General features: G+C 30.3%; 3 protein-coding genes and 1 long non-coding RNA gene across 4 annotated transcripts; 2 read left to right on the top strand and 2 right to left on the bottom strand.

Annotated features, from left to right (window-relative positions):
- Positions 1-2791: 2791 nt before the first annotated feature.
- LOC129308235 (nifU-like protein 3, chloroplastic) lies at positions 2792-6280 on the top strand. Its single transcript, XM_054949294.1, has 4 exons — positions 2792-3109; positions 3195-3306; positions 4946-5244; positions 5930-6280. The coding sequence occupies exons 1-4, from the start codon at positions 2807-2809 to the stop codon at positions 6119-6121; spliced, it is 906 nt and encodes a 301-aa protein (XP_054805269.1). The 5' UTR covers positions 2792-2806; the 3' UTR covers positions 6122-6280.
- A 1266-nt stretch (positions 6281-7546) lies between these two features.
- Positions 7547-9123, top strand: LOC129307785 (uncharacterized). The gene is made up of 2 exons (XR_008592481.1): positions 7547-8192; positions 8298-9123. It is a non-coding gene; the product is annotated as an uncharacterized LOC129307785 (long non-coding RNA).
- On the bottom strand, positions 8495-10889 carry LOC129307784 (uncharacterized). Its single transcript, XM_054948694.1, has 3 exons — positions 10698-10889; positions 10228-10395; positions 8495-8917 (listed from the first exon to the last, which is right to left on the bottom strand). Exons 1-3 carry the CDS (start codon positions 10826-10828, stop codon positions 8674-8676), a joined length of 543 nt encoding a protein of 180 aa, XP_054804669.1. The 5' UTR covers positions 10829-10889; the 3' UTR covers positions 8495-8673.
- A 4529-nt stretch (positions 10890-15418) lies between these two features.
- On the bottom strand, positions 15419-16164 carry LOC129307732 (transcription factor bHLH146). Its single transcript, XM_054948603.1, has one exon. The coding sequence runs from the start codon at positions 16082-16084 to the stop codon at positions 15539-15541; it is 546 nt and encodes a 181-aa protein (XP_054804578.1). The 5' UTR covers positions 16085-16164; the 3' UTR covers positions 15419-15538.
- Between the last annotated feature and the right edge of the window lie 6156 nt (positions 16165-22320).

Raw genomic sequence — 22320 nt, forward strand, 5'->3', positions numbered from 1 at the left:
GATGCAAGAATACATGCTTCAGGTGCAACGGCATAGGCTTAAGGTGCAAGGTGCAATAATATAAGTGTTGGGTCCAAGCTTGCAATGTAAGAGTATAAGCTCAAGATGCAAGGTGCAAGATTATAGACTTTCGATGCAAGGTTTAAACTTTAGGTGTAATGTTATAAGCTTATGGTGTTAAGATGTAGGCTTAAGGTGCAATGGTATAGGCTTACCTTGCACCTTAAGTCTATATCCTTGCAACATAAGCCTATACCCTTGCACAAAAAACTCTAACCTTCATCCTTGGAAAATTCTATGTAATTTACTTGCTTATAGTGTTAGTTTCAAGATAATAGGTTATATTTTTATCAAATTTGCACTTTTATAGTGTGTACAATTCCTTGATCATTTTTTTTATTCTAATTCACTATAACTTTTCAAATAATAGATAGTATTTTCATGTAATTTAACTACTCATGAAAGTACAGACGCTGAGTGATAAATGATAATTTTACATATTTTTATCCTTTTAATTTAGACTTTTAAATATTTATTTGAGGCTAATTGAGTTTAATTAGATATTATTTGATTTTCTTAGCCAATATTCAGTTTTGGAATTTTAACTAACTAAATCTTTGATTTTAAAATATAAATAATATCTTTAATATTTTTGCACAGGTGCTATTTAATTTTATTTTATTTGTGCAGATTTTCTAGATTCAATTTGAAAGATATTGATAGAGAATATTTTGGATAAGAAGAATATGGGCATGCTTGGAGATCAAATCAAGAATTCAATCTTCAAAATTTTGTTTATATTTATCTTGGGTATTTTAGTGTAGTTTTCATTTAGGGTTATTTAAGGTAGTTTTATTTTTTTATTAAATTATTAAGCTTCAAGTTGGAAGAGGCGTACGAACACAGCACAATACATATATATAAAGCAAGCCGCACGCACAGGGAGAAGGAACCATTCAAGCTAAAAAGGGAATAGCACGCACAGGAGGACGCACGGGAGGAGAAAAATCACGATTTTTTTGACGGAGAAGAGAAGAAAGGACAGCGATCGCAGTTTAATTTTTTTTCTTCAATACAGGCGAGGGCCTCTCTTATTTTTATCTCATATTGTTTGATTTTTAATTCTATGGATAGTTAACTTTTTTAGTGTGATCAATTATAAACCATGATCCTAAATTTTAATCAGAGTCCTTAATATTTAGAGAAGATTTTATTCTAGCTTTATTTCAATTTGGTCTTCTTCTTCCTACCTCTAAATGTTATGCTTTAATTACTATTACTGATTAGAGTAGCTTTATTGCATAATTTTTGAGTTATAAATTTTATCTGAGGTTTTACTTGCTATAATCGATTGATATAGCATTATAAGAGTAATTTGGCCTAGCTTGGGTGATTATCCATGCTTTATTTCTGGTATGGCTAACATAGAACAGTTGTTAGGTTGTGGGTTAAAGGAGATCTCAATTAATCTATAACTTAATCTCTTGTTTAATTCTTGAATGATAATTTAAGAAATATATAATAAAATCAGAATAATAAAGGTAAATAAAATTAATTTAAATTGTGGGCGAGGAAGATTAAATTTAGGTGATTGGATTGTGATTGATTGCACTGCTTGTTCTTGATAATTTTTTCAATTGAATTTTCTTTATTTATCTAATTTTAATTTAGATTTTTTTAATTTCATTATAAAACCCCCCATTTTTTTAGCTTTTCATAATCATAATTTAAATAGTTACTCTATTGACTTTTAGAGAGACAATCTAGGTTGCGCTTTACTGCAAAATCTAGTTTTTATTAATTTTGGTGCTATTCGACAGAGTAATTGGCTAAGTAATCGAATAATTTCATGAAATATAAAGCAAATTACATAATATAATATCTAGTTATTTACTAATTCCCTATTACAATTACATGATAAGTGGCCGGTGAACTAGGCGTAGCAAGTGCCTTAGAGGTAGACGGGAAGCTTCATAATGCATCTCAAAAGAAGGGAGCATCAAAGGTGAAGGATGATGCATCTAAATAAAGGAAGCAGTTTTGTCCTCCAATTGTTCTTAATCTCTTTCAACCATGTCCTTGCTCGCAATATCAATTGCTCTTCTGTCAACATTGTCTATCATAACCAACCATTGTTTCATCTCTCTAGTGGTTCTTCAATTAGGAAATATGTGCAAAAATTAGTTTTTTTTTTTAATTTCATTTGTTTAACACAGAGTGGCAATTTAGTAATTTTTTAGCAATTTGCCTTGTAAGGAGGTCTTCTTTAGCAATTCTCCCTTATTTATTTGTATTGACTTGCACAATTATGCTTCACACTACACTATTACTTTTTATAAAATTATCATTACATATACAATCACCTTCTGTAAAATTACTAAATTAATATTAATATTAGTTTAATATTTCACATATATGGCAGAAAAACAATAAATTAAAACATTATTAAATAATGATATATTTTACTTATGTTAGGCTATTCCATTTATTTGCGGGATAGAAAAAATTGGTTTTGGATGGATAAGGATGACTTAAAAAATCACTCCAAATTATTTCACTATTTTTTTATAAATTTTTCAAATTATAGTATCAATTTTTTTGTCATTCTACTCCATTTTATTCAATTGTTCCCCGTAGGGGAGGGGAACTCGCGAACACTTCCTAACTTTCCAACTCAACGTCACACGTGTCTGTCTCTCCTCCTCCATCCTCCATCTTTCACTCTGTCCACAAGTTCGGCTACTCTACTCCGGTTTCGCTTATCATAAATAAATAATATAATCACCTCACGCCCAAAATAAAATAAATGATCACAAAATTTGAGCCAATCAGGAAACGCTTTCTATCAGCATCTGCACCATTTCTCGCTGCAACGAAAATATCAGAATTCAAGAATCGAACTTCACCGTTCACCCAGAAAACCGAAAATGAGAAGACTTGGAGCTTAGATTTTGCTTCCCCCTACTCTTATGGTAACTTTCAGATGGTGGGCGGTATACTCTCTTTGCAATCTCAAGGCTTCAAAGCAGCAGCAACTTCAGCTTCTCTACTCAACTCATCGCTTTTAGCATCTCATAGATTCTCTTCCTCCCCTATATCTCTCTTCAAGGTACTTTTGAATTTTGTTCCTATTTTCCCTTGTTCATGCTATTCATTCTGGAGAATTATTTAATTATGTTCGTTTTTCTTTCTAGGAATCAGTTTCAAATGCCAGGGAATTATCCTCCAAACAAAGTTCTTTCCGCGGAGGTCGCCAAATCAACTTCGCGCGATTTTTTCGGCGCACTCGACGACGAAAGAGAACAGGTGATTGTGAATCTGCCAAATGCACTTCTATGACCTTATGAATTTGAGTGCCAGTGAAATTGAATTGATTGTTAGCACTGGCATTGTGATATTTATGGGATAAATTTGTAGAGCATTTTGAACATGGGGTTCTGATAGTCTTGTATATGGAATATAGCATTTGAATGTTTCTATAGAAATATTAGTATTTTACACTTCTGTTCTTAATATGCAAACTGTAATATGATTATTCTATGCTTCTATTCATGCGTATGCCATAATTCGGCGTCTTAGGTGATTTTAGAATTTAGATTATACCAGTAAACAATTAAATCATGTAATTTTCATATTATTCCTGGTGTTTGTTTTTACTTCCTACCTCGCTGCATCACTTGACTTCCTGCAACTGCTTGGCCTATGCCACCAAGAATTTTATGTTCATTCTCATAACTGTATGCCTTACGTTCTCACTTCTAAACTGAGCTGGCATTCATCTTCGTGCATGCCAAACCTCTTGTTAGACTAGCCTGTATGGCTTAAAAGGAGTTAAAAGCTGCTTAGTTTTTAAGAAATGTTTATTTTGAGAAAATGAGGTGTTTGTTCATGTTTCTGGGGGAAAAATAAATTGCTTCTGAGTAGTTGCAGAAGTAGGCTTTCTGCATGCACAACTTGGAGTTTTTCTTTTGAAGCTGAAGTGGAAGGAGAAGATTATTATTTTGAAGACAATCATAACTTCACTTTAAACTCATTAAAACATGTTAAATATTTGTCATTTAGAAATTGGACGATAAGAATCACTTCCAGTTAAATATTGGGTTAAAGGGTAAAAATGACCTGAAACTTTTTCTTTAGGGGCGTTTGGCATCCTGAACATTTTTTGGAGTATTTTTGCTCTGGAAGTTTCAAAAACAGAGTATTTTCGTCCCACTATTCAAAATCTCTAACATTGACTGTTAAACTCAAGTTTAACCAAGCATACGTTTGTATTTTTTCCTTTCTTCCTTCAGTGTTTAGTCTCTAATTTCGTTCTCCAGTGAATTTCTTAACTTTCCTTCTTCCAACGAATGAAAATGAAACCCAAAAATGCAGAAACGGGGAAGGAAAAATCATAAAATACCTTGGTCAAATTTCAATTAACGATCAACGTTAGGGATTTTTAACGGTGGGCAAAAATGCTCTATTTTTTAAACTTCTAAGGCAAAAATGCTTCGAAAAAAATTTAAGATGCCAGGCACCTCTGAAAAAAAAGTTTAAAGGTATTTTTGCCATTTAACCCTTGCATATTTGTCAAACAAAAATTGCTTCATTCACACTAGGGGGAAAAAGGGTTTCCAATTAAGTAGAAGCCACAGCAATTCCAAATGGGTCCACAAAGTTCAGTTGTCTAGAGAATAGTGAAGGTTGAAGGGTCTGGTTATTTTACTGCCATATCCACTGAAGAAAAGAAGGTGATACATCTTTTTCTTGAATAATCTGTCATATCAAGTATTGTGTGGAATTCTGGTGTTTATGAACACAAATGAATAAAATGAAAGGATAAGGTGTCATGTCAGAGCAACTGTAACTTACAATAATACTCGTTTGTTTCATATATCAAATTAGCCTCCAAATGATGTGGAGAAAATGGTTAGTTATAGCAAATAACATTTGGAGGCTGCAGGGGTTGTGCTTTCACCAACCTGTGTCCTGCCACTCACTGAAGAGAATGTAGAGAAGGTTTTGGATGAGGTAAGGCCTAGCTTGATGGCTGATGGAGGAAATGTCGCTCTACATGAAATAGATGGCCTTGTTGTTGTGCTCAAGCTACAAGGAGCATGCGGGTCATGTCCTAGCTCGACCATGACCTTAAAGATGGGCATCGAGACACGCCTCAAAGATAAGATTCCTGAAATCCTGGAGGTGGAGCAGATAGTCGACACTGAGACTGGACTCGAGTTAACTGAGGATAATGTTGAAACCGTACGAAATTCATTTATGCATTAATTTCCAGCATTTATATCATTTGATCAACATTCTGCATCCTCATGACCACTTAGGTTAAGGAGTAAAAGTAAAATCATCTGCTAGAAACTTGCACCGCAGCATACACACACAAGGTCTAAGACTTAATAAAAAAATGAATGAAAAAGGCTATAGCTTTTGTTTTACAAGGTTGAGTGAATCACGTTCAATTTCCTGTAGGTTTTGAAACCTACACAAACTATCTTTTTCTTCTCAGGGGTTGTGAGTATAGGTTTTATAAATTTAAGGTTCTAGAATAAATTGAAACTCGAATGGATATCATGTTATGTTTTGAAACTTCAGGGGAGCTGAATGTAAATTAAACATGACAATGATGACTAGTGCATTCTCCAAAACCATATAGAGTACTCTGCTCAGCAAGGCCAGAATGCTGGAAGTCTCTCCTTTTTTATTGAACAATTCAAATAGTGAGCTAAATAACAAAATGGAATAAAAACATCAGATGTGCTTTTCATGCCAACTAATTTTATCTTGCCTTAATCTTGAAGAAAATCGTCTCTGCATTAAACACATTATGTCTTATTGCTGCAGGATTCTGTATTTAGTTAATCATGTTCTAGTTACAGTTTTCTTTTGCTTTGTGAATGCAGTGTGAAAGCTTAAAATGTTTCTTTATGTTCAGGTTCTTGCTGAGATTAGACCATACCTTGGTGGCACTGGGGGAGGAACATTGGAACTTGTTCAGATCAATGACTATGTCGTCAAAGTTCGCCTTAGTGGACCGGCTGCGAAAGTCATGACCGTTCGTATTGCCCTAACACAAAAGTTGAGAGACAAGATACCTTCCATTGCAGCCGTGCAGCTAATAGAATGATAGATTCCATATTAATTTGAAAGCAAACGTATGAACATGTACATTTCTCTGCAGAGATATATTCAATGTCCATCATACAGGATTTAACGATTGTCTCGACTTTACCCTGAAGATTTCATCCCATTTGGGTGCAAATGAATATTATTATTTCTTTTTTCACTCTCTTTATCCATGTATCAATAGCAATATCGATTTGCATGTTTTATACAATTCTTTAGACATTTACAGTAGAATGCCTTTCAAAAGTATTTGGTCACTTGTGATACTTCCATTAAGATATGTGCAACTAACACTTAATTAAACGTGAGTTTCTTCTTTTTTGGTTCATATATATGTATATATACATGTATTAAATATAGTGTAGTGTCTTGAGAAGTCGGATTGGGATGGCGTGGTGACAATCGAGTTACGGGATTATTTATTTATTTTATTTCTGGGCAGAATAAAATGACCATAATACATCTGCAGGCCATGATAACTGCGTATAAGAGGAATTAAAGCCCGTTTGGTTGGTGGAAAATTAGTTGTAGGATAAGGAAATGGAAATGCACCCTACAATTTCCCGAGTTTGCTTCAGTTGAATCACGTTTCTTTTCTTTCTCAGGATTCGTTTTTTCCCCCATGAACTCTGGAAAATAAGTTCCTTTTTGTTTTTTTTTCTAAGAAATATTTTTTATTCCCACTTTGTCTTTTGCTGAGCCCAGCATTAGAGGTGTCAATTAAGACCAACCCGGGCCCTTCAAGGATCAGGGCCTAATTAGGCTGGCCCTTTTAAACTTAATTATACTTTAGGACTCTATTTTTAGCAGTCTGACCCTAACCCTCAAGGCTTCAACCCTAATTAATTTTTTAATTTTTCAATTTAAAAATTTTTAAAAAATATATTTAAAATCCTAACAAAGTTATCACACATCACATTAAATCTAGCAAAATAAAATAAAATCAATTCACATAACAAAAATTTTAAGTCTAATAAAAAAATAACATCCCAAAATCAACTCTAATATCAATTATACGTTGGTAGCATCATCAATTAAATTTTGATGATTTTCATCATTATTAACATCAATATGATTTGATCCTTCTCCTTGTGGATCCTCATCTATGGCAAATATGTTAAGTTTTTCATATCTTCCTTCTTCATCCTCATTATTTACAATAAATAATAAACTAAAATCATAATTTTAAGGTATTTAAAAAATGCAAAAATATTCAAAATAAGCAAATAATCATGTGCGTGTTTATTGTCTGGATTAAAGAATGAGTATTGAATGTGAGTAATGTGGTGTCTTCTTTTTATTTATTTTTTATATTTTTTTAAAATATATTAGGATTTAAAAGGAGTGACTTTTTTTTTACATTTAAAAGGATCAACCATTTTAAACTCAATTTACCTTTTTAAAAATTAAAATAGCAGCCTCGTTCTCAATTTTTTTGGATTGACGGCTCTACCCAGCACCCTTTCACCGTCTGTCACGGCCGCCTTCTTCCCCAATGACAACAAGCATCCCCTCCCACCATCGGGCACTGGATGCCGTGTCATCGAATATCCGAACAGGTCATGATGGTCAGCAAGCAGAAAAGCCAAGTAATCATCGACTTCTGTATCAGGATGGCTCGCGAATGCGAAGAACGTCTTGATGCAAGTGGATCTTCAGACGATGACTAGGCTTCTTCTTCGCCTACAAAACGTTCTATGCAAAGCTTCATCTTCGGCGAAGATTCTTTGGTGGAGTAGTTTGATGGAGGTGTCATCAATTCATCCGTTCCGCCTATAGTAAGTCTAAGAAATTGCAGATCCGTTACGGTGATCAAGTAATCGAAGAAATTGCAGATCTGAACAAGTCCAAGACATCGTCATCTCCATCCTTCGCCATTCCCGCTCCAGTTCTTTTTTCTTTTTTTAATATTTCTAGTTTCACATTTACATTGCTATTTGGATTTGAATATCTATTGCAAATTATTTGCTAATGCTCTTGTTGATTTTGCTGAAGTTTGCTACAGTGGTGGATGATATGCAAGAACCGGAAGCAGTCGTGGGGACTGGGGAGGGAGGGAGAGAGAGTTTCTCGTGAGTTCACATTTACATTCACATGGTGTTCTCCTATTTTTGCAGAGTGCGCGAGTCAATTCTTACGATGCGCTACTTTATTTGTTGTGAAAATAAAATCTACAGTCATGCCTTGAAAGAGAACATGATACAAAATGATTTGATCGTGTATGTGATTCATATCTTATAGTTACATCTCCTTTTCTCCTTTTCCCCACTCTCTTTGAATAAATCAAATGTATTCATCTTTGTGGCAGATGAATGTATGCATGTTCCCTGAATAGGATGGTGTAGCTGCTTGTTGAAATTTTTCATGCAAGACATCAATTGAACAGTTTTTCTTTTTTAAATGGAGAAACAAAAATCCTCTCTATACTCTGATATGAAGGTTTTGGAAGCTTGACCATGGTTACTATTCCAATATACATATATAGATGTATGTATCATTCCCTGGAATTGTTTAAAAAGGAAAAAATAAACCTGTTGTTTATTTCTTCTGGTGCTAGTAGTCATCCTCTTCATCTCTTGACCTAAAGAATCTCCTCACAACTGCAGCAGCAGCACCAAGGACCAAAAACAGCACTATAGTATCAAACCCACCTCCAATGCCAACAGCTACACTGGGACCTGGTGCGAAGAATGAAAATGGAGACCACCCCCACCCACCATAGAATGGCACGCCGTAACCATAGCCGTAGCCACCAACCAAAGGAGGCGCCACTGGGGGATTCACATAGATATTGGTCCTGCCAGTACAAGTTTTCTTCAGAATCAAGGTTATCCGCAGATATTTTTGTAAGCAAAAAGCTTCTCATTCCCATATATGTAACTTAATATGGAACTACCAGAAAGAAATAAGTCTCATCCAAAAATCACACTTATAACTGACTTTGTCTTCAAATAATGCTCCACGGAATAAATAAAATGAGCCATAAGCCAACATGGAACTAAATCATATACGGAAAAGTTTGGACCCTCTCCGAAAAAAGAAAAAGAAAAAAAGAGGATCACAGATGTGGAAAATAACATTTTAATGACTGAACATGCATCTATGTGACCATATAAGACCAAAATAGCATATATCTGAGAAATTATTGCGATATGGTACTGAAGATGTGCTTCTATAAGACTTAATTATATAAGAGAACATTATGTTTTATTCAAAACAGAGAAACCATTAGGAAGAAGACAGGTAGGAACTAGCAGTTTCATCTAAATATTAAATGGACATAGAGAAAATACAACTATTGATCTGTGTACTTTTAATGTGTTTTGGTTTAGTTTGTTATCTAATTATAATAAATAAGAAAATAATTAAGATTTAATTTGGGTTTAAATAGATTTAGATATGATTTATGATTTAAATAGGATTTAGATAGGATTTGTTATTTAATTATATTAGTATTATATTAGTAGGATTTGGATAGATTAGGATATATTTATATTCATATGATGATAATGCCTATAAATAAAAGGCAATAGATTATCTAATTTTAGACTTTGATTTCAAATGAAAATTACATATTTGGATTTGCTCTCTTTATCTCTCTGTTTTGTTTCTCTATTACCCCCCTCCCTCTTTCCAATCTAAATTCTAGCTCGTTGTTCTTATACATTTTTTTCATTGCTCCAAGTTTTTTAAGTTTTATCTATCTGCAACGTTTACATGGACTAATGCTAAAACACTCTAAAAGTATAGGGACCAACGGTTGTATTTTTCCATGATAATATTATGCTCAATCTATCAACTGCTACAAAACATGCACGCTATGAACTGTGCATGACATACGTTGGAATTGGAACCTCTTACGACACACAAGATAATTATACTTGAAACTTCAATTCTTATGTAGTGCCCGAGCTAACCAAAACAACGTAAATGAACCAGGAAGATTAAAAATTCAGTCTTGATACCCAAAAAAAAGGTGATCACGTGAAGGCAAATGCGAAAAGAAGAGAGGCAAGTCCAAGTATCAGAGAAGAGCATTTAACAAAAAGATAATTATATTTACATTGGCGAAGGCGTTGATTGAAGTTTCTAAACATTTTCTTTTACCTGGAGTTGTTGATTCTGGGTGAGGAACGAGGAGCCGAGGATCTGAAGGCCTGGCCACCAACTCTGCCACCGCTCTTGGCGGCTGATGCATCATGAACTGAACCCAGCGTCAACACTCCGGCAGCCACTGCTACCAGAGCTAACTTGGCCAACTTGTTCTCTTTCTTCCTAACCACATCACCCCCATAACAAGTAATCACTCAACAAGCCAAAGCACATCAGCACTACTTTCATCTACATGTAAATTTAACTTCAAAATTATGATTCAATTACGTTTTGAGTGAAAACTGCTCATTGGTAGCTTCAGTTACAGCAAGCATTCCCCCAATAGGAAACAAGAGCATATTTAATAATCATAATCACAAGAAATAAGAGAATTGAGAAATTTAGCAGTGTCATACTCTGGACCCAAAGAAACCCTAAAATTTAGAAAACAGTGAAGCAATTGAGCTGAAGAATTAATGGGATACCTGGGGGAATCTTGTTCATCATTCTGAGAATAACTGCAAGAGATGAATTTAGGGGAAGCAGGAGTTGGGAAGTAGGGTTTGTAAGGAAAGGGAATGAGGGCGTTGGTGAGGAAGCTTTGGCGAGACCACATCTCAACGAGTTGCAGAGACTCCGATCTCCTCTGTTGCGACGACCAACGAACTCAAAAATTGGTTGCGTCTTCCGGATTAATGCAGAATTGCCAATCCATTTTCTGATCCTCAAGTTGCCACGTGGTGCCATAGACTTAGATGAGTCGATATTTTGAAAAGTAATATATCTTTGTCTACATCGCTAAAATGCTTCTGGCAAAACACAAAAAAAAAAAAAAAAAATCCCTAAAATGCTTTTGGCACATGAGATGTGATTAAGGAAGTTCACGACACTGACGAAGCTGGGACTTAACCTGATCTGAGGCGGAAGAAACTTCATGTTGAAGGCTGATCATGGTGGTGAAGTAATCTGGACTTGGTAGTGTATCGTGTCATCCATGGCATCCAATATTACATATATAAAAGAACATAATTTTATATTTTTATATTTTACTCACATTTTATTATAGATTTTTTTTTGTATTTTAAATTTTTAGACTTTTATTTTTGAGTATTTTAAATTCTTAAATGAATAAAATGTAAGAATTTTTGAGATACCTAAAACAAAAAAAAAACAAAAATGTAGTTAATAAGGTCATCAATTAAGATCGAGCTTATTGGGCCTGTTCTTTTAAATCTAAAAAAATTTAGAACTAGACCTCTATTTTAGAATGTAAAATGATAAGTTGAATTTAAAAAGGATAGCTCTTCTAAGTCTTTTTATAATTTTTTTTAAATTTTAATATTAAAAAAAATTAAAAACTACACTAATTTTAAAACTCTAACCTCATTACATAGAGATGAAAAAGAAATATACGAAAACTTAATATTTTTGCCACTGTTGGGGTTCCACAAAGAGAATGATTAAATTATATTGATGTTAATAACAATAAAAATAATTAAGATTTTGCTGATAATGGTAGCAAAGTTTAATTGTTATTGATGTTGATTTTGTAATTTTTTTCTTAGACTTAAATTTATTTTTATAGATTTAATGTTACGGTAATAATTTTTTTTGAAATTTTAAATATATTTTTTTAGATTTTTAAATTAAAAAATATATATATATATATATATATATATGTATATATATATATATATATATGTATATCCAAGGCTGAGCCGACTACAATGAAACCTTAAGGTATAATTGAGCTTTACAGTTCCAGCCTTTTATGCCCTGATTCTTTAAGGGTTGACTCTCTAGAGTGGGGCCAATCCTAATTGACAATTCTAAGTGTAGAGACTTAGATAGCCAAAAAAAAAAAATACAAGAATCTGTAACAAAATACGAGCACAGTGTAAGGATTTAAAATTATATTTTTTCTTATATCAATTCAATCAAATAAAATTTTTGTATTTGTTATTATTTTTAAGAACATAGTGCCTATTTAATTTCTTTTTTTTATATCATCATTAATAGCAAGTTTAATTTACATCTAACACAACATGTTTTTATTAAATAGAACATGAATGATATGATACACTAAGTTTATACAAAAATTTTTGAGTAAAGCTATTTATGACATTTAATCTGTAACAACAATGAACATTTTTTAAAAAAAAAGAGCTTATATATATATATATTAAAAAATATAAGATATTTTTAATTAAATATTGATCCTTATTAAAGTAGTTAATTATTTTCAAACTAATACTATTTTTTTATATTTGCTCTTATTTAATAGAGTCTTTTACTTTAAAATAAAGGTTAAAATGCATAAAATCACTTTAAATTTTGAAACAATCGTACATGACCCACTCACATTTAAAAATTTAAAATTAATTTTCTTAACCTTTAATTTTATTTTTCAAAGTCCTTACTGTTAATTATATTATTTTTTTAAGGGCAAAAATGTTATTTAACTAAAATGTTATTAAACAAAAATAGTATATTGTAGAACTATTTAATATTTATAATAAATTTTTTATATTGTTTAGATAGTTGAGGTATTGACAACTCAAAAAAAATTATTATCATTATATAAATTTTTAAATATTTAGGTGTATATTAGTTTTATTCATGTTTTTTTCATTATCAATGGCACATAGCTATATTTGTTTTAAAGGATAATTTTTTTTTATATTTTTAGGTTAGATTAATATAATGTACATGGCAAAAATATTTAAAACTTTTAATAGTACTAGGTTAGATTAATTTAACCTTAAATATAAGAAAACGATGCATCATTAATAACAAAAAAATGGATAAAGATCATACAAAAGTAAATATTTAAAATTTTACACGGTGGTAATATTTTTTTTTTTTGCTATCAATGCCTCGACAATCCAAAAAAAATAAGAAATTGATTAGACATAATTCTATAATATAATAATTTATTTGATAATATTTTTTAAGTTAAATTACATTTTAACTCTTATAAAAAATAATATAATTAACAGTATGGGCTTTGAAAAATAAATTTAAAGGTTAGAGGGGGTAATTTGAAAAATTTAAAGATGAGAGGAGTTATATATAACTGTTTCAAAGTTTAGAGAGTTTTATGCATTTAGCCTAAAATAAATATAAAGTGATTTTTTTATTGTGGACACTTTTGAGAATAAAACACATTAATTACGTCTTAAAATACTAAAAATATTTTTTATTTTTTAACATTCAATCTCTAAAAAAATGCATCACATTTTTAAATGGCGGTCCTTATACCTATACAAATAAAAAATGCTCCCATATACAAATAAAAATTTGTTATTTGGTTGAAAGTACATAAAATAATGAAAAATTTTTAGTTTCGGTTCTAATAATACCACAATTGATATTATGGTGGTAGGTGATAAAACACACAATTAATCGCACCTTCCCTTTTCATGACAAAGACAAAAATATTTAATTATTTTAAAATATCATGACATCTTTTATATTTAAAGTTAAATTAAATTTTTAAAAAATATTTTATATACAAACATAGAGGGAGTTCATATGAATACTAGATTACAAGTTTCATGACAAAAACTGGAATTTATTTCTAGTAGTCTCTACAGTATTAAATGTACTGGGAAGAGGGAAGTGGATTCTCTCCCTCTTCTTTATCCATTTGTTTTCCTTTTTTTTAATTATAAGATTAATATCGTGATTTATTTAAATTTAATTTTTACTGCAATTTTAAATGGTCAAAAAAAATTTTGACATTTAAATTTGATTATTTATATTTTTATAATTTAATATTTTAACAATAATTTTATAAGAGATCAAATTTAAATCATTCAAATCTTCATCTAATTGTTAAAAAAAAGGGAAAATAAAGGGAAGAAAATGAGAAAGAAAGGGGAGAGAATACTATCACTGGCTTTTGCAAGAAACCCAAGATCAGTCAAGAGTTCCTTTTTTTTTTTTTATTCTCTTCCTTGCTCCCAATTTTCTCACCGTAATTTCAGAGAATTTGTTCATCCAAAAGATTGGAGAATTCGTTTTCATTTTCTACTAATTAAGAAGAGTACTTATTTTGTTAAAGAAAAAAGAGGTGTTCTCAGTTTTTATCCTTACCAAAAGTAAATTAAATAGATATGCTCTTAACGTTACTATATATCGTTTTTTTTTTTGGGCACAAATCTTACGTACCGTTTTTGTTTCTAATTGTCAACACACATTCTCTTTCAAATCTTAAAGCAACTAATTAAACGTAGGAATATGATAAATAAACTCGAATGGTTTATACACCTTACGATTTGGTATATTTTGATTGCATAATGCATGAAATATGGAAATAATAAGTACTAAATTTTTTCTGGGAAAAAAAGTACTAAAATTTTATATCTTTTATGATATTGCATGCATGGTAGGCTTTTCCTTTTTGGCCCAATTCGTCTTTTATGATACTTTTCACATAGCTCATTTTACTTAATTGTAAGATAACTAAAATTCGTTTATCAAATGAAAATAGATTTCCTTTTTCTACGCCAATGTGCATGACGGGCAGTAAATTGTAATTCATTATAGAAATATGTTTGGCCAAAAAATCATTCTAACCAGTCACCATTCAGTTAAAAATATATTCATCTACATGGATGTAAAAAAAAAACAAAATAAAAAAATTACCCCTACTTGGATCTGTTAATATTTGAATATAACTCAGTCAGGTAATTATTTCAAAAAAGAACATTTTTATAACACACAACAACAATTGATCAAAAGAGACATCGATACGACTATTTTAATAAATTTTTAACGTGTATGCAAAATTTAAATATTTTAAATAAGAACCTCAATTGTGTTCCCAAATGTAAGACACACAAGGTCAAGCTAATTATCTTTGAAAAATAACAACAACAACAACAATTTACAAACGGCATGTTCACTACTGCAGCTAAAACATAAGTTAACAATAGCAATGAAAAAGTACATATATAATGTATATTCATATGAAAATCTTAAGATTCTATAAAATTAAAGATCCACAAAAAAAATAAAAATAAAAATTGTTTGTTATCATGCCATTGCTCATTACTTAGAACAAAAATGATCTGTTCATATCAATGGCCCTCACTACAATTTCAGAGAAAGATCCTCGCTTACACTTAGCTTTGATTGAAAAGAAGAACTACATCTATAGTCATAATTTAAATTAAACCAAACAAAAAAAAAAAACAAAACAAAAGATGAAGGAGAGCTTTATATATGGCTCTGTTGTGGGCAAACATATAGCGTAATAATTAATCATCTGATAAAACGAAAATATGATTTTGTAAAAATAGAGCAAAAAGCAGAAATTAAACTAAAATGAATGAGCCTGGGCCAGACATTGCAGAATATTGACCTGCATTTGCAGACACCTGACATAACTTTTGAGCTCCGCAAGCATTTCCTGGTCACTGCTTATCTCTTCTCCTCCTGGTACCAACCTTCTCAGCCTCCTCATCACCTCCTTCTCGTTTTCCTCCGCCGTCACCGCCGTCAGATTCTGGTCGTACTCGCAGTTCGCCATCAGTTTCCTTGCGGTTGATGAAGATGATGAAGAAGAAGAAGAAGACAGTGCTCCTCCATTGATGACGTATTGGTTATGTTCTCGGAGGAGGCTGAGTTTTAAGGCGTTGCTCCAAGCAGAACCCTGAGCTGACAGCACCATTGCCATGTCCACTTCGAACTTCACACCCTTCTTCAACGAATCACTGTGTTCTTCCTTATTGTAGTCTGTGTTTTCCTTCATCTTCGTCAAGGCTGGAACTAGATAGCTCAGGTACTTCCTCGCGAACACAGCTTCCACTATTTTGTTTGGCTCCAGAGAGTAAACGCGTCTGCGTTTAGCTGCTGAACCCTCCATTAAGCAGAAGAACTGAGATAAAAGGTCTGAAAGAGGAAGATATCTGTTGGGTGCAGAGTGAAGCTGGTTGAATCACGCAAGATAGTGGTGGATATATATATTATTATATGTACACTCGTGAAGCCGGTTGATTTTGTAATTAAGCTTAGATATATTTGAGTGGAAGAGAGACTCTAAAAATTTGTTTTATTTAAATGTAATAAGTGTTATATATATATGTATATATTTTAATTTTTTTTTTAAATCACGTACGTTTGGATGGAAGAAGCAATAAATAAACAGCAGCTCAAATATTGTCCTGTAGCTTAAAATTTTAATTTCAAATTAATTATTTTATGACAGACAATTAAACATCAAGTTAGTTAATTTGTAACCCAACACAAGTGGAATTTAAACCCATGGACGTACAATTAATGTTGATGTAATATATTGGAGTAGTATTCTCACAAAAAGGATTATCTTTAAAATTTGCTAGACATGTGTGTGCATATATATATATATATATATATCGATCTAGAGGCCAACCAATTAATAGGCAGAGAAGATTATTGGAGTGAGACAATGAATAAATAGAGCAAGCTAGATTGAATGAAGAACATGGTTGCAGACACGCACACGCACAACACACACACACACACAAGATAATTAAAGATGGTGACGCGCTAGGTAGGAAGCTAAAGAAGTGAATCCATGGAGGTACGTAATAAGGAAGAAGAAGAAGAAGGAAGAGCAGGAGGAGAAGGTGCCATTAGAGAGGGCACATGGACTCACATGCGTGTTGCCCCTCCCATGTGCCACTATCCTCCAAGAAACACAACCTTTGCCCCCACCATTAATACCCCTCACATGTTCTCTCTGTTTCTTTTCTGTCCAAAAAATGTTTACCTGAGTTGGGTCCCAATTGGGTATTCATTATCAAGGTCATGACATGTTTCTAGATTCAAAAAACACTTACAATTATATTTATAGATTACCCATTAATAACATCGTACTCACATTAGTAATAAGATTTGAATATATATGATTTTATGAGTTACTGGGTCAAAATCATTATCAACTAAACCATCATTTATTAGCCACATGTTCTCTCTTTTCATCCTCCGTGCATGTGTGTGTAACAGAGTGTGCGTGTGTGCGTGTGTCATGCAGCTTCTTGTTGCTGTTGTTTGCTTTGGATCTGTGGTACTGCTGTTTTCCTTTTTCATGGCCAAATTGAATTCAATCAACCAGCTCATCCTGGAGTGCTATATTTATGGATTGGGGTTTTATCATCGTGGGTGATCCCATTTTAAGGGAACCCTAGCACCCATCCATTTAATTTCTACCACACACACACACGCATGCATGTACAATAATGTCTCGTTTATTGAGATGAGATATAATATCATGGGAGGCTTGCAGTTGCACGCTTCCATAAATTCCACTGACCTTGAATGTTGACACACAAGAGACACACATAAATACATGTTGCAGAAAAAATAACAGGCACCAAAGGTGCACAATAGGTATTTTATATTGAGAAAGGATTTTAAGACTGATTTTTCACTGCACTATACTCCTTTAGTCCTCAGTTGAAAATAAGTTTTTATGAAAAATGATCAAATTACCTCTAAAATTTAAAATAACATGTGTTCATCCTTCACAAACAATAAGTCATTCGATTATTGACAACAACCAATTCATAACTGATAATAATATATTCAAAATTTAATAAAATTAAAAAACTATTCATCCTACATAAATAACAAACAATTCAGATTTTGATAATAATTATAATTCATCGTTGATAATAACATATTCAGACAATAACAATCAATTCATATTTAGTTGTTTCTTTTTCATTAAAAAAGGCAATTAATTCGTTTCCTGTAAAAATTTATTTCAATTAAAGATCAAGGGAGTGAAAAATTAAAATTTTAAAGTTCTTCTTTGATATAAAACACCTCCTGTGGTCCTCAATTGATATTTTGCTTTAAAAAAACAAACAAACAAACCAGATGGATGATTATAGAACAATGATGATGGACCTTAGAAACCGTGGCACACCAAAGTCAAAATCTTGGTTCCCCTCTCTAAAAGCCATCCAATGACTATTATTCGAAAATTATGTGTCAGTTTCATATGTTAAGTTGAATACTAAATCACTTACTTATAAACATGTGTTAACGTTTAAGCATGTGTATGTAATAATATACTCATCAGTTTTGACAAAATCAATCTTATAAGCTCAGTGTCAGTGTGAGTTTCACTTTTTGAAAGTCAATAAACAGCGCAGTTTAAAAAGATGCGTTCTCTTTCTGACCCAATTATAGGGTTAACTTATAACTTTAATAGAGTTCTTAAAAAATAGTTAATATCTTCATTTTTTTTTAAAAAAATACTTTTTAAGTTTACATTTCACTTAAATTAATAATAACAATAAAATATGTTTAGGAATTAAAAGTTCGCCAGCAACTTGACACAAAAGATGATAATATTGAAGAAACATTAGTATATCCTGGTCCTATATTATAGGACGAAATAAGACTTTAAAACTTTGTCTTTTAATCAGAAAAATGTGGAAAATATAATTTATTTTAAACCATTTTACAATTCATTTATTGCTAATTTAGTTTTATTGTAATTCAACTGAATTTGTCTCAACTTTGAAGTTTTCATAGGGCCTACGGGTGACAGTATATAGGCTTAATTGTTAGGAAAAATAATAATAAAATCCATTTAAATTATATAAATGATAATTTAACCTCTCAAAATTTCATAATACTAATGAAATTTTTAAGAACCTTTTAATCAAATTTTTTTTTAAAAGATCATTTTAGCCTTACTAAAAATAATAAAATTTAATCACAACTTTTATTTAAGGAATCACAATTTTTATTCTATAAATCGCAAGAGTTGAACAATAAATTATAATTTGTAAAATTTAATTTCTGTTATTAAAAGACAAGCCTCAATCACAATTTTTATTTAAGGAATAACAACTTTTGTTTAGTGAATAGTAAGAATTGAACAAAAAATTATAATTTATCAAGTGTAATTTTTATTATTAAGAAAAATTTTCAAAATAATAAATTTCATTCACAACTTTTCTTTAAAAAATTGCTAGAATTAAATAAAAAATTAAAACTTATTAATAAAGATAAAATGATCTTTTTCCTAAAAAAAGCTATTAACAAAGAGATCCTTAGAGACTTTATTAGTATTATGACATTTTGAGGGATCGAATTATTATTTATATAATTTGAAGAGATTTATTGCATTTTTCCTAATTGCTATCCTTAAATTACTTTGTTTGCTTCAGCTATATATGGTTTGATATTATATGTAATCTGAGTTCAGTGTAAAATCAAAGTAAAGTAATTCTAATATAGTCATTTCTCATCGTAATTAAAAACACACACACATATACTCTCTCGCTTGGTAAGTAATTTTTATCAAATCTCACTCTCAATTAAAATAATTAATTATTTTTGAATTGATAACATCTTTTTATATTTATTTTTAATTAATATAGTATTTTATTTTAAAATAAATATAAAATAATTTATTTATTATGTATATTTTGGAAAAAAACACATTAATTATATTAAAATAATTACTTATTTACTATCCAACTCCTCATGCTTTTATGTTTTTAAATTGAGGAAGTATATATATTGTATTTTCATATGGTATAAATCTTGAACTAAAATATTAGATTGTATTTGAATCTCTTGTTATGATATTTATAGTATGTGGACAAAAAGTCACGAGTAAAGAAGGTACTTTTTTATTGTTTGTTTGTCCCACATTTCAAAACAATCAATTAAAACAGCAAACTTTTTTCCTCAATTGGGGCATATATTATATAGAACAATGAATTATATATCTAACGCAATAAAAGAATATAATACAATTAATAAGTAATTATAGGGGGAATGAAATAAATAAAAACAACTAGGAATCAATAACGAATTAAAATTCTCTTATAGAGAGATTGCTAAAGTAATCAATTCTTGAGATTAAATTTCATCGCTACATAATAAACTTGTTAAATGAGAATATTAAGCATGATCCATAAAAGTTTTGACCTACCAACTTCATCACGAAAACTAAAAAAAATTAGTTACATTATTAAACTTGTCTAGAAATTATTTTGATTTCTATGTTTAACCCAAATAAATACCATACATTTGAAAAAACAAATATGTTCTCTCTCCTTATTGGAACTTGAGAAGTGACCATCCCAAAAAATTAGTGTTCCATGAATTCTTATAAAATATTCCCCGCCATCCTAATTTATAAAATATTTTTAAAAAATTTAATATTTTAAAATATAAAACATTTTAAAAAAATTAAAATTTTATTAAATAAACTTATTTTAATATTATTCTCTCTCTATAATTAATTTCTATCATTTCTCATTTTAATATATTAAATTATAAATATTTTTAGATGTTCATATTTTTGTTTTGAAAAGATAAATTATTAAGTGCATTTAATGAGGTTTATTGGTATGTAAAATTTTATCTAAAAGTTTCTTATATTTTGAAATGGAGAGAGTAACTTGTATTTAAAATTATATAATTATTAGGAAAAGTTACATCTAAGTTTCACATAAAAAAATTATTATCAAAAGGTCTCTTGAGTTTTACAAAATACTTTTAAGTCTTAAATTTTGTGCATTTACAAGTTGCCAAAAGGTATTAACAATTGAACAATGACCATTTATAACTTAATATTACAATATAAATTGTAAATGGCTGTTACTCAGTTGTCAATACTTTTAATCAAATTATAAATATGTCAAATTTAAAACTTAACAGTATTTTATAAATTTTATAAAATTTTTTAATAATAAATTTTTTTATGTAAAACCTAAATATAATTTTTTTTATTATTTTAAAAGATGATTAATATATAAGATGGGAGAGAGGAAACACAAGGAAGAAGACAGGGGAGGGTAAGAAAAAGGTTGGATCAAAAGGCGTTTTGCTTTGAAAGCAGTAGGGACGTGGTGTGTCTTCAAAGTTGGAAGCAAAAATAATTAAATGCCAAACCACCTTTTGAATGTGAGTGGGACAGCCATGCATGTGCTCTACTCTCACAACTCATATTATCATTATTTTACCCTAAAATTAATCAATTTATATTTGCTTCTCATTCTGCTTCACTTACTAATTATTTTTTACCTTATTCAATGTTATTATTCTTCCTCATCCATCACATTATATACTTGGACATTATTATTGTAATGTGGAAAATAAACTCTGACTTTCATGAATTTTATATTATATACAAATTTTTACAATAAATATATAAGTTAATGGAAGTTTATATATTGTTCTAATCTCAAATTTCATATAAGATCTACTTAGACATGTACATTAAAGTCAAGCATTACTTCTCATAGATATTCTTGAGTCAATACTTAGACATGTACGTTAAAATCTCAACTATATCGTTACAAGTTTGACAAAAAGACTAGCGTGCAATTTAGCATAAAGTCAATGTAAAATATTAAAATTCTAATAAATGACATTATTAATAGTTCGTAAATAATACGATCCATTTTTTAGATTCTATATAGCATATACGGATAAGGTCCACGTGCAAATGATAATTACAATTATAATTTTTGCCACTATCTTTGGTTTATGGGTAAGGGCATGGACATGTACGGCCTGGATAATGTTTTTAAAATATTACTCCTTCCGTTTAAGTTTATAAAATACTTTTTGATAAAATTATACATATTAAAAAAATTATTAAATATGTTTTATAATTTTATTTTTTAGAGAAAATGGTCAATGCACAATGGTGACGCGCATACTAATTAATCTAATACATTATCATTTGATAATTATCCCAACAATAAAGATACGTATTACATAATATATTTTTATTATATTTAAATAAATATTTAAACATATAAATCTTGACAAGCCAGTTTAATTTTATGCACTTAGATTCACTACCGTAACAATTGGTTCAGCCTCTATGCTATTATTAAAATCTAGGCATACCTTCTATATGAATAAATTTTACAACATCTGTCATACATGTGTCTCAAATGATCAAATCATTTTATGCACCTATCTACTCTCTTTATTTAAAAATATAAGATATTTTTAACATAAAATATTTTTAACCAAATCTCATTCCCAATAAAATAATTAATTGTTTTCAAACTATGCCATCTTTTTATATTTACCCCTATTTAATAATTAGGGTATTTTATTTTAAAGTAAATATAT

Source organism: Prosopis cineraria, unplaced genomic scaffold (assembly GCF_029017545.1).
Source record: "Prosopis cineraria cultivar Desert tree isolate PC_DT_omini unplaced genomic scaffold, ASM2901754v1 PC4, whole genome shotgun sequence".
NCBI classification, from domain to species: domain Eukaryota; kingdom Viridiplantae; phylum Streptophyta; class Magnoliopsida; order Fabales; family Fabaceae; genus Prosopis; species Prosopis cineraria.